Source organism: Botrytis deweyae (assembly GCF_014898535.1).
Source record: "Botrytis deweyae strain B1 chromosome Unknown BDEW_008, whole genome shotgun sequence".
Lineage (NCBI taxonomy): Eukaryota > Fungi > Ascomycota > Leotiomycetes > Helotiales > Sclerotiniaceae > Botrytis > Botrytis deweyae.
The window spans coordinates 1,132,807-1,147,638 of NW_024066215.1; the positions used below are offsets into that span (position 1 = coordinate 1,132,807).

Genomic DNA, 14,832 nt, shown 5'->3' on the forward strand with positions numbered 1-14,832 from the left:
GAAGGGGTGACATGATTCATCAACACTGACTGGAATTCACACACACGGAAAGAAACCTTGGAGAATGGATGAAGTTACTAGGTTACTAGGTTACTAGGTTACTAGGTTACCAGTTTATTACTCCCTTTACATCTTGTCATCTAGGATCTAACTAACTAACCTGATCCATTGATTCGATTTGGATGCTTTACTTTTTCCTTCTTTTGCCTTCACATATACAATCATATCAGACCATAATACCTTTTAATTCTCTTGCTCCTTCTTCTACGAGTATCCCATCTTCTTCTATATCATTTTAATTCATATCTTCTCAAACTTGAGGGGCTGCTTGTTGGTACTCCACTTTCTATCGCTGTTTATCCATTACCGCCGCCTTGGATGATCGGAACAACTCAAAAAACCCACAATCACAATCACAATCACAACTACAATCATAACCATAACCATAGCCATAATCACAACCACCACCACCACCACAACCACAACCACCACCACACCCACACCTACACCTCCAATCATTCTCACTACACGACATTATCCAGTCTAGACACTACGTACACAATACAACATCCACTTCGCCCATCATGGATCAATACTTCCCAAATCCGATGCCTCTTCAAAGGAGGTTAACCAAAATCTATACCGATACCAAAAATATTTATGATTTCATCAAAGAGCCCGTCAGAAACGTCGAAGATCATGAACTTCAATCATTACATCGAAAATTACGCATTCAACAAAGTCGTTTGGTCTCGTGGGGATTGGAATGGTCGGATCCTTCACAGTCACCTGATATCGATGAATCAGTATCCAAAGCTGGATTATCTGAAATTGTCGGAAATGTCATGTCAACGATCAAGGAAATTTTGGCCGAAGCTGAACCATTATGGCAATCGTCCAAAAGGTTGACATCGGACGAGAGGCCATCGGAAAAGTCGGAAAAGAGTGCTTTGATTCAATGGGATAAAACGAGGTTCGAGGATTTGATTCGAGATTTAACCATGTCTATTGATACGTTATATGATCTATCAAAAACACGTCAATCAGCAAGGACTGGTCTACAAACCTCGGAAGCATCAAGCTCCAAAGACAACTCTTCAGGATTCGAAGAAAGACAATTCGAATCAACGAGAATGTCAGCACCACAGCAAATAGACCCAGCAACATTGATCTGGACGGGAAATCAAATCATTGCTACTCGTGGTACCTCGAGGTCAATATCAAACAACACATTGAGACAGATAGTTTTGATGAGGAGATCGGTCAATTCTTCGGATTTGAGGCAAGCCATTGATCAGCCTCCTGATCCGATTCCGGTCTTGGTCGAATATGCCCCGTATGATCCTATCTATTCGGTTACCGGAATCACTCCATCTATGACTCGATTCGAGAAACTTTTTGCTGGGCTGTCACAGGCTTATTATTCATCAGATCGATTACTCGTCGGTTTACTTCGTCTCATTGGATATTATGAAGATGCAGAGCATTCGAGATTTTGTCTATTATTTGCTTTACCCACAAATTTTGGACCAATGGACATTCAAAGCCCAACTTTACAGATGCCCATAATAAGCTCCTTGTCTGAGCTTTTGATAAGTCCTGCATTCGAACCCAACCTAGAGGTCAAGTACAGGTTGGCCTACAACATAGCCAATGCTGTGTTTGATCTACACTCAAAAGGCATTGTTCACGGCAATCTACTTCCTTCCAATGTTCTCTTCATTGAACATCCTACCCCACCACGCGCCTTCGATTTGACGCAGGTCAATATGCGGCAATCATATCTAGGCTCCTATGATTTATTTTCGGATACAGCTACGGATTCCGGTCCAAGTTTTGACTCTGCCAGTATGTTGTACAAGCATCCCCTGGATCCGAGGAGTACCAAATACACCAATCTATCTCAAGAAAGTAAATCTTTGGATTTATACAGTCTTGCGATGATTCTTCTCGAAATTGGTCTATGGAGTTCTTTATCCGAACTTTTTCCAAGGGCATCTCAAGTGCCTTCAAACCCTACCGAAGTTCTCAAACGTCTCGCATCTAGATGCGGAAATATCTATGTCAAAGCAGTGAAAGCGTGTTTGAGTGCTCCTGAAGGAGAACTTTCACGAAAAGCAAGACCGGATGTTATGCATCAAAAAGTCTTTTGGCGTGTATCGAAAGCACTCAATACTTGTTGTTCACTTGACGATGTTTCGGATGATGATAGTGAAAGAAGTGATGAGCCATCACTCGTACCTACACCTGTAAAGATTGAAGTCCCATCTTCTTCTATCAAGGGATATCGTGAACGAAGAGATGCAAAGATTGATATTACTGCGCCTCAAGAACCAGAAATCAATTGGGGCGAGAAACCGATCCGTGAAAAATCGCCTCAAAAAGCTACTGTTGAGTGGCCAGAAAAGAAATCTTCTGGTGAGTGGATACCCGTTCATGGTCCCTTGTATGTAATTTCTCGTCTAACTACTCCGTCTCAGCCATTGAACCTATCAAGTCGAAACCCAAGCTCAAGACGTTCCCCGCTATTCGGATTAGTCAGGAGCATATCAATTTGTGGCATACAAATATCATGCCACATGTCAACCACGTTCTTCGAAGTTTTTATAAAAAATATCCCGAATCAGTCGAAATCTCTCTTGAATCAGTTGGTGAATCATCTACGAAAACGAAACCTACCATTCTCGTCATATGTACAAGTGTCAATAAGGTTCGAAGTATATTGAAGAAGAGTCTTGTTTATGACAAAGCTACATATGGCTTGAAAGTTTGTCGTGGAAAGGTTGTAAGAGCGAGAAATGGTGGTGTAAAGAGAAGTATGGCACATGGTGATGAACTTGAAGCGAAGAATACTGAACATCAAGAACGTCCCAAGAATGGTGCTAGTATGGGGGCATATATCAATGATCATCATCTTCCACCTGTTTCCTTTGGAGGTCTCGTTACAGTTGATGACAGACCTTATGGAATGTCTGTTCATCATATGTTAGATGATCCTTCTGACAACGATGAAGAAGAACAAGTTCAACCATCAAAACCAATTCTCCGCTCTTCAGCTCGTCCTCAAGCCCTTCCTCAGTACCTTGAAATGCCAGATTTAACACACTCGGATACGTCCTACTACTCGAGTGGCGATGAAGAATACAATTATAGTTTTACAGATTATTCGTCTTCCGGCTCATCATTCGATTCCGATTCATCTCCTTATCCATCAGAAGATGAAGATGATTCCGATGGCGAATTCCCTACTCTTGAACCAGGAGATATTCCTCCCATTCCGGTCTCTTCATCAAACGTTCACAATTATCCAATCACTCAACCAGCTATCGATGACATTGATCCTGATTTTTATCCTGATCCCGAGACTAGAGATGAGGATCATTTAGATTCATGCTTGCTGGGCAGTGTTTATACGAGTTCCGGAATCCGTCGATTAGCTCATGAAAATATAACTCATGAAATCGATTGGTGTCTTTTCGAATTTGAAGAACATCGTCTGCCAGATCTTTCTTCTTCAATGTCTCTAACAACACAACCGACAGGCGTAGTACCTTTAACAGATCTTCCAGATCTACCAGTGAAATGTACAGCCAGAACAAGTGGCACGCAAACTGGACGGATACTTCCTTCAATGTCCATTCTCAAAATTTATGGTCGGAAAACTCCATCTATGAGTTGGCAAGTCGCGGGTAAAATTGGGGTTCCAGGTGATAGTGGAGCATGGGTTTTAGAACGAGGAGATGATATCAGTACAGGACCAGGCAATAGTAGTGGAAGAATTGCTGGTAGTGTATTAGCATGGAGTCAACGCAGAAACGTCGGATACATTTGTCCCATGTGGATTAGTGTCTTGGATATGGCAAATTCTTTGAATTGCGAAAATATTGGATTGCCAGGTGTTGAAATACCTATTTGGAGTAAGGGTTCTGCAAGAAGGGAAAGAGACACTATCTCGCCTGTTCTTAAGAAAGCCTTTAGTTTTACGAGTGACAGGAATATTGGTGGTTGGGATAGTGAAGACGAAACACATAATTTGGGAGACAGTAAACCTCAAAGTGGAAGTTATCCAGTGGTCATCGATGATGATCTTGCGGATGATGAAGACGAATTATCGGGAGTTTTAGGAAATGTAAAACATGTGGGATCGGATCATGAGTTTGAATATGCAGATCATGATGAGTATGATGACGATGATGAATCTTATGATGAGGAAGAAGAGAGGGAATATTGGAGTCGCTTCAAAGCCGCAAGTGTTAGTCCGGAACGGGTAAAGGGAAAAGATGTAAATGATGAGCATGAATATCGACATGAGCTGGCGGGTGACGAGCATCAATATCGACATGAATTTGCGAATCATGAGCATCAATATCGAAACGAGTTTGCAAATAATGAGTATCAATATCGAAATGAATTTGCAAATGAATGCGATCCGAATCTTCAAGGGATTGAATATCAACATTCGCATGAAAAAGAAGTTTTGATCTCAAGCGAAGAAGAACCAGAACTTTTGGCAACACTCGGTCAACCTTCTCGAAGAGGAAGAGGATTTGGAGTCAGAACTTTTAGTGGTGATAAGAGTTTAGAAATCGATATGATGGTGGGAGGACTCAAAGGTCTGAATATCGATGGGAATACAATGCCAGGGAAAAATACAGTCTTTAGTATGGATGGAAGTGCGATTGGAGATTTTACGGTTGGTGGAGCGGGAGAATTTGATGTGGGGGGAAGTGGACAGAGGAGGGACACGAGGAGTAGAGGAAGTGGGAGTGCGCATTCGGGAACGGGGAGTTTGGGAAGTTTGAATGGGATGGTGCAGGGTGGTGGGAATCGGCAACGGGTTGGGGTTAGGAGTTAGGTTTTTGGTTTTGGATTTTGGGTTTGGGTTTGGGTTCTGAGTGTGGGGTACTATTATGACTATAATGGGTTTGTTCAAGTGGGATTCAAATTGGGATTGAAATTGGGATTAGCATCGATTGGGAAGCAGGATTGGGATTAAAATATCTATGTGCATGCATGTATTGGGGAATTATATCGATATACCAGGATTTTTAAATGGGTTCTTGAGAACTGTCAATGGGAATTTTTGAGTCTGCGAGGGAAAAAATAAAATGAGATGAGATGAGATGGAGTTTCTTGTATATATTTATTTTTGAGTATTTTAATCATCTCTCATAGGTAGAGAACCTATATGAGATTACGAATCGAGAATTCAATTTAATTTATTGATTCTACTCGTGCTGTTAGAAAATATACAACTCCAGTATTATGAAAACCAGGTTAATCCTTTTATAGTTTATTATCTTGTGGTATGTACATCTAGCATTGGAGTTGTATACTTTCTGATAGTACAAGTATATTCCTCCCATCTTATTATCATCTAGAAGTGAAACGCCTATGTGAAAACGAGTTTTGTAATTTGGGTTTGATTTTGATTTTGATTTTGATTTTGATTTTGATTTTGATTTTGATTTTGATTTTGATTTGAACCTGTATACCTAGTAATCGCAATCTTTCCTATAATGAATGAGATGGGATGGAATGGGATGGGATGGAATGGGATGGAATAGTACCTAGATAGGTAGATAGTGAGTGTGAGGAAGTAGGTTCGATGAGGTGTGGATAAGTAGATCGATCCACTCCCCACTACTCGGTATCGTTTTGAATAAATGCCGACCTCAAATTTAAACGAACTCTTTATTCAAATTTATAATTATTTAGCATTTTCAAAACTCAATATTAATATAATTAATATAAATATCTTATTGAATCTTTTTTTAATAAAAATAGAATTTATTAATATATTATATATCAAGATTTCAGATCTTTAAATATATTATTAAAGAAATAATAATCAAAAAGAAATCAAATTTAAAAAAAATAATGTTTTAGGCCTTAATTTTAAAAAATTAAAGCCTAAAAATTAATAAGTTTTGTTTTTATATTATTGATTTTTCATTTTTTTAAATAATTCGAAATTCAAATAAGATTATTTTATTTTTGAAAAAATGTATATAAAATTTAATTAAATATTTAATTACTTATAAAGTTTTTTAATTTTTTTTTAATTAAATTGATATAGAATTTTGAAATAAATAACTTTTAATAGTTTTTGATATAATATACATTAGCTAAATTAAGGTTGACATTCATTTAAAACGAGACCGAGTATATACTAACCAGCCCAGCCCAGCATCATATATATCATCCAAGCCCCCAACCTTTGTTTATTTTTTTTCTCAAAAAATTCTTCGAAAAAAATTTCTTTTTTCCTTTCCTTTCTTTTACCTCTCCTTTCCTTTTTATTTATATAGATTGATCTAGTCTCATTTATAAACCCAAATATTATTAATATATACAAGTAAATATCAAAAGCCGCCCGGCTAGCTCAATCGGTAGAGCGTGTGACTCTTATTCGTCGAGAGATGAGATGAGATGAGATGAGCTGAGCTGAGATGAGATGAGATGAGATGAGTTGAGATGAGATGGAGTTTGTCAAGTGTAATTACAAGGTTGGGGGTTCGACCCCCCCGTTGGGCTCAATTCCCTTTAGAGATTTTTTTGGATTTTGGATTTTGGGGGGGGGGGGGGATTTTGAAGGGGAAAGGGGTTTTGAAGGGGGAGAGGGGGAAGAGGAGGAAGAGAGAGAGGGGAGAGAGAGAAGGGGGAGTTTATATATTTTTTAATTTTTGTTTAGGTTTGTTTATCGAGCGAGTTATGTTATCTACGCGGGGGGGGGAGGGGGATTTCTAATATCAATCCTATAAATAAAAAATAAATCATAAAATAAATAATACCATAAATACATAAATCCATCAATAAATACCTATCCTTAAATAATAAACTAATATTTCTTTATCCTTTATTCACTCTCTCTTCTTTCTTCTTTAGAGATAGCCTTTCTACAGTGAGAGTATGGATGCCTTTTTTTCGTTCTCTAGCCGGTGTTTCGCGATAGGTGGGTATCTATTGGCGGTTTATATAGTTAACTCACTTGAGGAAGGACGGGAAATAAAGGAGGAAGAAAAATAGGTTGCGAAATGTAAATACTATGGATGTATCTAGATTAATAACTACGAAGTAGTCAGAGGAAAGACCATACTATATGGGAAATGTAAGATAAATCATATATGTTGTTGAGATATATGATAGTTTTCTCCTTTTCTCTCCCTTCATCTCCTCTGCTTCTCTATACTCCCATCCCATACACCGTTCCATATTCTTCCATCCCTCCCGATTCCTCTCATCTACAAAGTCCCGGCGCAACCACAGAATTTGTCTTTCCAGCCACACAATTATAGTTCGCATTGAACTTGTCAATAATAAACATAATCGATCCCACCATTCCAATCGCTCCTTTCAGTAATCCACCCAGAGACGGATCCACCTCCTGCAAAATCTCAGATGTGACGATTTGGAAGGAGAGCTTTGCGATGTTCGTCCCTGTGCTGGGGAAGGTTCACTTCTCGACTATATGGAAAGAAAAAGGAGAAGATTAAAATTTGCCATTGCGTAAAAAGTCGGAGAGAAAGAGGAAATTCGCCAAGTCCCAATCCATCATATCCACCACCCGCAACGTCCTCATATGTCGACCCATCCGTCTTGAATGCTGTAACCTGCACCGTACATTTAGACCCGAGGCTCACGCACGTCGTGGTACTGATATAGCATGCAAAACTTGCTTAGTTGGCTTTGAAAGATGCAACAGGAGAAGCGAGATAAATCGATGTCATGGTGGAGCCATTGAAACCGACGACAGCTTGCTGGCCGTATATCTGCTGCAGGAAAGCAGCCGCGCCGGTTTTTATAATGGCGCGCCAGATACCGCAGTAGATGAGTTGGTTATAGAAAGTTAGGGGGACGCTGCTAGTGGGTTGGAATACCGCCGATGGGAATGCTTTCGTACTAGAGGGGAGATGGTGCTAGGAATGTATGGGAATGTATTTTATGAGAGCAGGCATTATGAAAGAGTGACATACATCATTGAGAACTTCTCCGGAAGTTCTGGCTATCAATTCGGTGTCTGATCGGGGAGTTACTGCAGAGATACATTGACCTGTTGCTCCTCAGTTGACTTTTCCGGATATACATTTATATGTGGAGGTGAAATCGTCGATGAAGAGACTGATCGTGTTCATTCTGGCACCTGGATTTCCAAGGAGATTCCCGAGACTGTTGCCTACTGTTTATAGAATTGTAGAGGTAATGATGTTGAATTGCAATTTGCCAACGTTTGTCCAGGAAGTTGTTGCACCACTGTAATAATATGGATAAATACAGTACTAGACAATTGAAATAAGCCGAAACTGAAAAATACACCAAAAATGATTATTTTTCATCCTTTTTAAAGTAAGATGTTCTGAATACCTTTGAATTAATTATTATAAGATTTTAATATAGTATAATAATTTATATAAATTTCAATAAAAATTGAATGAATTATTTTTAATAAATTATTTCGTATTAATTCAATTGATTAAAGTTGATCAAATTCAAAAATTCGATTTTGTGACAATTTTACTAGTTAATTTAGCGTATTTTTACATTTTTTCAAAAGCTTTAACTTCAAACTATGAATTCAAGATCAAAAAAAATCTTAAAAATATTTGATATATTTTTTATCAAATAATTAATAAATCTCTATTATATATGTATAAAAATATATTTCTTATATACTTTATATAAATAATTATGTATTATTGAAAAGGTTAATAAATGATCATTTTAGGTGTGTTTTTGAGCTATGGCTTTTTTCAATTGCCGGTTACTATAAATTCAAAGGAATATACAAAGAGAAATAAAAACAATTAAAGGTAATATACTTTTTTTTACTAATCATAGGTGTTTATGATCATTATATATTCATTGTTAATCAGAGTCAGCTTCTCATTTAGACTAAAATTACTATTCTTGTTGTCTGGTGAATCAAATTCATTATATGCTCATGACCGGGCTACAATGATTAGTTTCAAATTATTACTCGTAGAAATCAGATAGTAATCGAGTAGGAATAAATCATGCAAACCGAAAACCATTTAATGTCCCTCTACTTTCTACACCACAGTCTGGATTTAACGGATAGCTATGAATAATACTGAGATGTCAAATGTCTATTTACTGGAACCCAGCATTATATCCTTCATTATATCCTTCATTGAATGCATCGCTGAACCTTTGAAAAGCCTGAAAGGGTGAATTCAACGTGGTTTGAAAAAGTGACGGTGGATCTTCCTGGGGCAGAGTATTATCTCCTTCATTGAACTCATCGCTGAACCCTTGAAGCGCCTGAAAGGGTAGATCCAATGTGGTTTGAAAGAGTGACGGTGGATTCTCCTGGAACCCAGTATTATATCCTTCATTATATCCTTCATTGAATCCATCGCTGAACACTTGAAGAGCCTGAAAGGGTAGATCCAATGTGGTTTGAAAGAGTGACGGTGGATCTTCCTGGGGCAGAGTATTATATCCTCCATTGAATCCATCGCTGAACCCTTGAAGAGCCTGAAAGGGTAAATTCAATATGTTTTGAACGAGCGAGGCCAGACTTTCCTCAAAGTTTTGCTGCTGGTATTGAGGTTGGGGCATAAATTGTTCCTGCTGCTGAACCTGGAATTCTGGGTTGCAGGGCTGTGCCATAACAGGCTGCGCATTATGAACCATAGTAAAATACTCTGGTGGGACAATGCACTGCTGTTCCACTTGTTCTGATACTCCCTGTTCGCACCTGAGATCCAGATCCTCTTCATCACTCGACTGTGAGCTCATGTCGTCTTCATCAGAGCTACTGTCATCGTCTTCGTTGTCGCCATCTTCTTCTTCATCATCTTCGTTCTCATCATCTTCGTTCTCATCGTCTTCGTTCTCATCATCTTCGTTCTCACCATCTTCGCTCTCATCATCTTCGTTCTCATCATCTTCGTCATCAAGATAATTGAAGCTCCACATGATATTTTCTCGCTTGGGGTCTGTCATTTTCATGATCGCAACTGCCGTGTCAATGCCATATCCATCCTTGAGAGCTTTCCACTTGGATTTTTGCATGTTTTCAACATCTTTACTTTTATCGGCGTTTTTCGACCAATGGTGAATCAAGCAATCCATAGACCTGATTATCACGGGAGCACCAGGTGGTAGAATCTTCTGACAAAGATTTATAACAACTTCGAGCTCCCTTTCCCCCTCACAATCACCCTCACATTCTTTCTGCAAACAGATTTCACCAAGGAGAACCGCAGCCTGAATGGTAAGCGGATGGCTAGCACTAGTGGCATCTTTCAAGCCTCTCTTAGCCTCCCGAATTAATTCTTCGGGATTATCTTCAGAACCTTCCCACTCGATTTCGTGCTGTTGAAGATTCAATAGTAGCTCTGCCCATCGCAACATGGCTTCCCACTGCTCTACTGAATCGTGTCGCTTTATTGCATTACCATTATCCACGTTGTCTTTGTTCAACTCGCTCAAATCAAAATCACAGAAATGTTGATATGCCTCCAGGATTAATTTTTTCGCCTCCGGAAACTTCTTCTGTTGTCTAAATAAATCGCCCTTTTTGAGCTTTACGCGGAACGCATCATGCTTCATGTCGTCGCGCCCGCAATCTTTCAGGTGAGTCAGTGCTTGGTTGTAGTACTTTTCCGCAAGCTCCTCGTAGTCTGGGCCTCCAAGAACTGCACAGGTTTCAGCTAGATCGATTAACACTGACGTGATATCTTTGTGAAAATTTTTCTTTTTTATGTCTTCCTTGTATCCAGAGTACGCCGTTAGAAATGACTCTTTTGCTTGTGTGAATTTGCAGCTTTGATAGCAGACAGACCCAAGTTTGTGGGCTGCAGTCGAAGTATAGCGGTGATTTATTCCGTATCGCTTCCGGTATCCTTGGTATGCTTGATCGTAAAATTCTCGAGCTTTTTCCATCTGCCCAAGAGCAAGATGAAGCGTACCAAGAGTCTGACAAGTCCGCAATGTCCGGGTCGCATATTCTCCTAAGACCTCTTTAAATCCCTTGAAAACAGCACTGAATTCGGCAATAGCATTTTCAAACTCTATCTGTGCCTCGTCGTGGTTGTCCACCGACGTCAAGAAATCTCCATTTTTCTGGAGTGTCTTTGCGAGAGTGTTTGAGCACTTAAAGTATGATAGACTGGTGGGTCCTTCTAGCTCTGAAACAATATCACGAACACTCCCTCTGAGGCTCTTAGCTTCCTCGTAGAGCTTTTTCTCTTCGTAGAGGGAAGCATAAAACGAAGCTAGATCTGCTTCATCCAGATTGCTCTCCTCACCAAACAAACCTTGCTCTTTAGCCAAGTTCAGAGTGTACTCACAAATTTTGCTGGCCTCATCTATATTGTTTGTCTCTCCGGTCGCACGGAGAGCTCGGGCAACGCTCAAGTTTGCTTCCATCAGTAGATGCCAATCTGGGTCTGATCCTACTATCTCCGTCTGGTTGGCCACGATGACGGACACTGCAAGTTTGAGGGCCTTATCTGCATCAACCTTGTCGCGCTCTAGATAGCTTTTACACAGAGCCAAGGTGGTTGAATAATAAAGCTCGCTGCCTTCTGGTCTTCCGGCTGGATTCAATTTCAAAGCTTCGTTAAATTTATCGCGAGCGTGGTCATATCGATCTTGTTCCATGTATGTCTGGCCAAGGTGGTATTTTGTCAAAGCAAGGAGGACATGATGGTCTTGAAAAGCGGCCAAAGAATCATGTGTGTTGAATCCTTGAATAGACGGCCGAGCCTGATTTTCCAAGCCTGATAATACTTGGTTGAGGTGCATCTCAGCTTGCTTGTATTTGGATTGAAGATTGTAATTCGCTCCTAAATGCAGTCGAATAACGAGAAGTAGCGGGTGATGCTTTTTGAGGATGGAGCTTAGTCTCTTTAAAGCTCGCTGGTAGACTGCGGCGACGGTTTCATCACGCTCTTTTTTCGAGGTGGTATTCTGAGTTCTCCTATCCGGCCATCGTGGTTTAAATCCTTCAAAATCCTCAATCGAGTCACCGAAATTTCTTAGGGCCCTTTTACATTGTTCGCTGGCTGTCTTGAAATCATAGCGACTGGCCGCCAAAGCGATCATCTCAGCGATGGCGTTGAGCTCTAGTTGAAACCACTTGGTTGATTTTCGCTCGTCACCCCGTCGATCCTGGATCTCTTTGCTCAGATCATTCACAGTCTTGCCTGGATCATCTGTGGTCAGCTTTGACTCGTCTTTTTGTTTGTCCGCCATAGGATTTGAAGTTGGTGGCTGCCCTCGTGTTGGTTCTCGACGTTTATTGTTGATTTCCACTGACCAGTAGCTCCCATTGCGCTCGCATACTTCCAATATTTGTGCAAAGAGACCTTCAGCAACTTGAGTGTATTTGCTGTGGCTGGCGAGTCGATTGCTCGAAGCAATTCGTTGCACGGCCATGAAAGACTGTCCCAAGGCAAGCTGAATGTCTCGATATGGGAGGCTACTCTTCACTTCTTCACGCTTTGCCCAATTCCCTTCAAGAACAAAGGCATAGGTTGCGATAGCTCTTTCAAATAACTTGTTTTCCGCGTAGACATCCCCCAGAAGCGTAAGACCACGAGCCAGCTTTTTGTCGTTGCGATCTTGCTGGACCTTATCTTTTGTTACAGTTTGATCCACCGAGAAATTGACGACAGCTGGATCGATCATTACATTATTTTTGACCAGAACTCTGGTGGCACTTCTATTGTTAGTTTCCAAAGCTTTGATAAGAGCCTCATGGCTTAAATCGGCGGGATATGATTCTTGTGTAGCCGAGTCATTGGCCAACCAAGTGGATAGGTCCTCCGTACCTCCCCTGAGCCACTCACCAAAGCGATTCGCAGACTCAGACATCTTTCCAATCGAAGACTCTTCCGAATTGTCCTTGATTACCATCTCGTCTTTATCAAACATGGATTTATCATTTATTGATGACAAGTACTCCCAAACCTTCCCAGCCTTCAACGCTCGATCTCCTTTCTCCTGGCCGCCTAACTGGATATTCTGGGTGGTCCACAGCCATTTTGTCTTTTCGTCATGTCTCACTATAACGGTACCGACATAGCGACATTTGATTGTTGGACCATCTTTCAGTATAGCCAACGGGACGACAAGCAGGGCTTTGGTACCAGTGAACGAGCCCGGTGGCATAAGGAGAATATGCTTATCCCACTCTTCCAGAGCAAGCTGAACTCTGAGGGTTGCAGCAAGGTCATTACCGTAAGGCTCCATGATATCAGACTCCACAACTTCCCGAAAGTCCCACAGCCCCCAAACCGCGCCGGAGTCATCGATCTCTAGCATAGATCCGAGTGTATCATCAGTGGATCGGGAACCCCTATAAAATTCTACGGGAAGATCATCCAGGGTTGCAGGACTCCAGGAATAGCCGCCGCTATCATTCATCGTTGGCTTGCCATGAAGAAGGCTTGCAGAAGGTATTTTACCCAGATATCGCAGTATATCTCTTGTAATTTCACTTTCACCCTTGGAAAGATCGGGGTCAGGTACGCCGGCAAGAAGACTGGCGATAATTGTGCGGTCTCGCACCCATGATGTACTGCGAGGGGAGAGAATCGTGACCAGGTCTCCAACGTTATCAATCGGTCTCCGGAGTCGTTGGATCAGGGAGGTTGCCAGCCAGTGAGCTCTGGACGAAGCGCGCGGACTGTGCGCCAAAATGTCTTGGTCTAGATCCTTGACTATGTGCTTTCCAGTTTTGGCATCCTTAAACAAGACCTTGACACTTTTCGACATAGCCAATTCCAGCGCGGTCCATCCACGCGTGAACCAAGTAGAAAGAACTAACGCAAGACACGGACCTCCATCATCGCTCCATGGAAAGTTCAGTAGAAACTGATCATGAACAACTGTGTAGCTTGCATTGGCATAATTGCTGTGCATGACGCTCAAGGCCTTACTCCGGGCCTTGGGATCATACGGAATTGATAATGCATCCCACCAGATTCCCTTGCACTTTAAGTCAGTCGCAATACTGGCGAAGTATTTGAAGAGACAAGAATTGACAGATCCAGCATCTTTTACTCCCACACCAGTTCCATCAGACCAAACGTGTGAGAGCGCAATGTATGGATCGCTGTTAGAGCAAAGTCGGTGCATCTCGTTGGACATATCCTGTCCCTTTCCCGGGATTGTTTCTTGAGTTCCTTGACAAAGCCATGCAGTACTTTTGCCTAGCTCAAGATTGGGCAGGAGTAGTTCTACAGGAAACAGCTTTTGCACGCAATTGATGGGTCCCGCAGTGTCATTTTGAGAGTTATCGTATGTTTCGACGCATTTATGAAGCTGAACGACCTTGGTACTGTCCATTTGAGCTCCCTGACACTTGCTTGGTGCACATTTCTCATGACCTTTATGGGAAATATACTCCTTATGACGAATAATAGCGGCGACGATATCTGGAAGATCTCCGTGTTTTCGATCGCTGACGTTAACCAGGTTCCACAAACGATTCTTGCAGAGTGAAAGATCTCCAACGCTTCGAGCCGCTTCCTGTACCGTCCTGGCAGTGTAACGAAATGGGAGGAAATCATGACCCCACTTGCTGAAATCTGCAGATCCAGTGCCCAGTTGAGACTGGATTCCCGCCATCCAATAGATGATATTGAAAACCCCCGAAAGCTCAATGGAACAAGGTAAATCGTTGCCTTGGCCGTCTAAGAAAGGCGTAATGTATTTTTCCTTGTCCCTGAATTTTTTGAGGATGGCAAAACAACTAGTGACGGATTTAGCAAGATGGGTATGGGCTCGTGACCTGTTCTGTTGATCATCCATCGCAGCCTGGCATGACATAGCTACTAGAGCCCATTCTCCAAATTT

The 14,832-nt window shown here is 41.2% G+C and overlaps 2 protein-coding genes across 2 annotated transcripts; one reads left to right on the forward strand and one right to left on the reverse strand.

The window, feature by feature from the left end:
- Positions 1-584: 584 nt before the first annotated feature.
- Positions 585-4,855, forward strand: EAE98_004522 (uncharacterized protein; the record flags this gene model as incomplete). The annotated part of the gene is made up of 2 exons (XM_038952142.1): positions 585-2,418; positions 2,481-4,855. The coding sequence occupies 2 exons, from the start codon at positions 585-587 to the stop codon at positions 4,853-4,855; spliced, it is 4,209 nt and encodes a 1,402-aa protein (XP_038811678.1).
- Positions 4,856-9,111: 4,256 nt separating this feature from the next.
- Positions 9,112-14,805, reverse strand: EAE98_004523 (uncharacterized protein; the record flags this gene model as incomplete). The annotated part of the gene is made up of 1 exon (XM_038952143.1): positions 9,112-14,805. The coding sequence occupies one exon, from the start codon at positions 14,803-14,805 to the stop codon at positions 9,112-9,114; it is 5,694 nt and encodes a 1,897-aa protein (XP_038811679.1).
- Between the last annotated feature and the right edge of the window lie 27 nt (positions 14,806-14,832).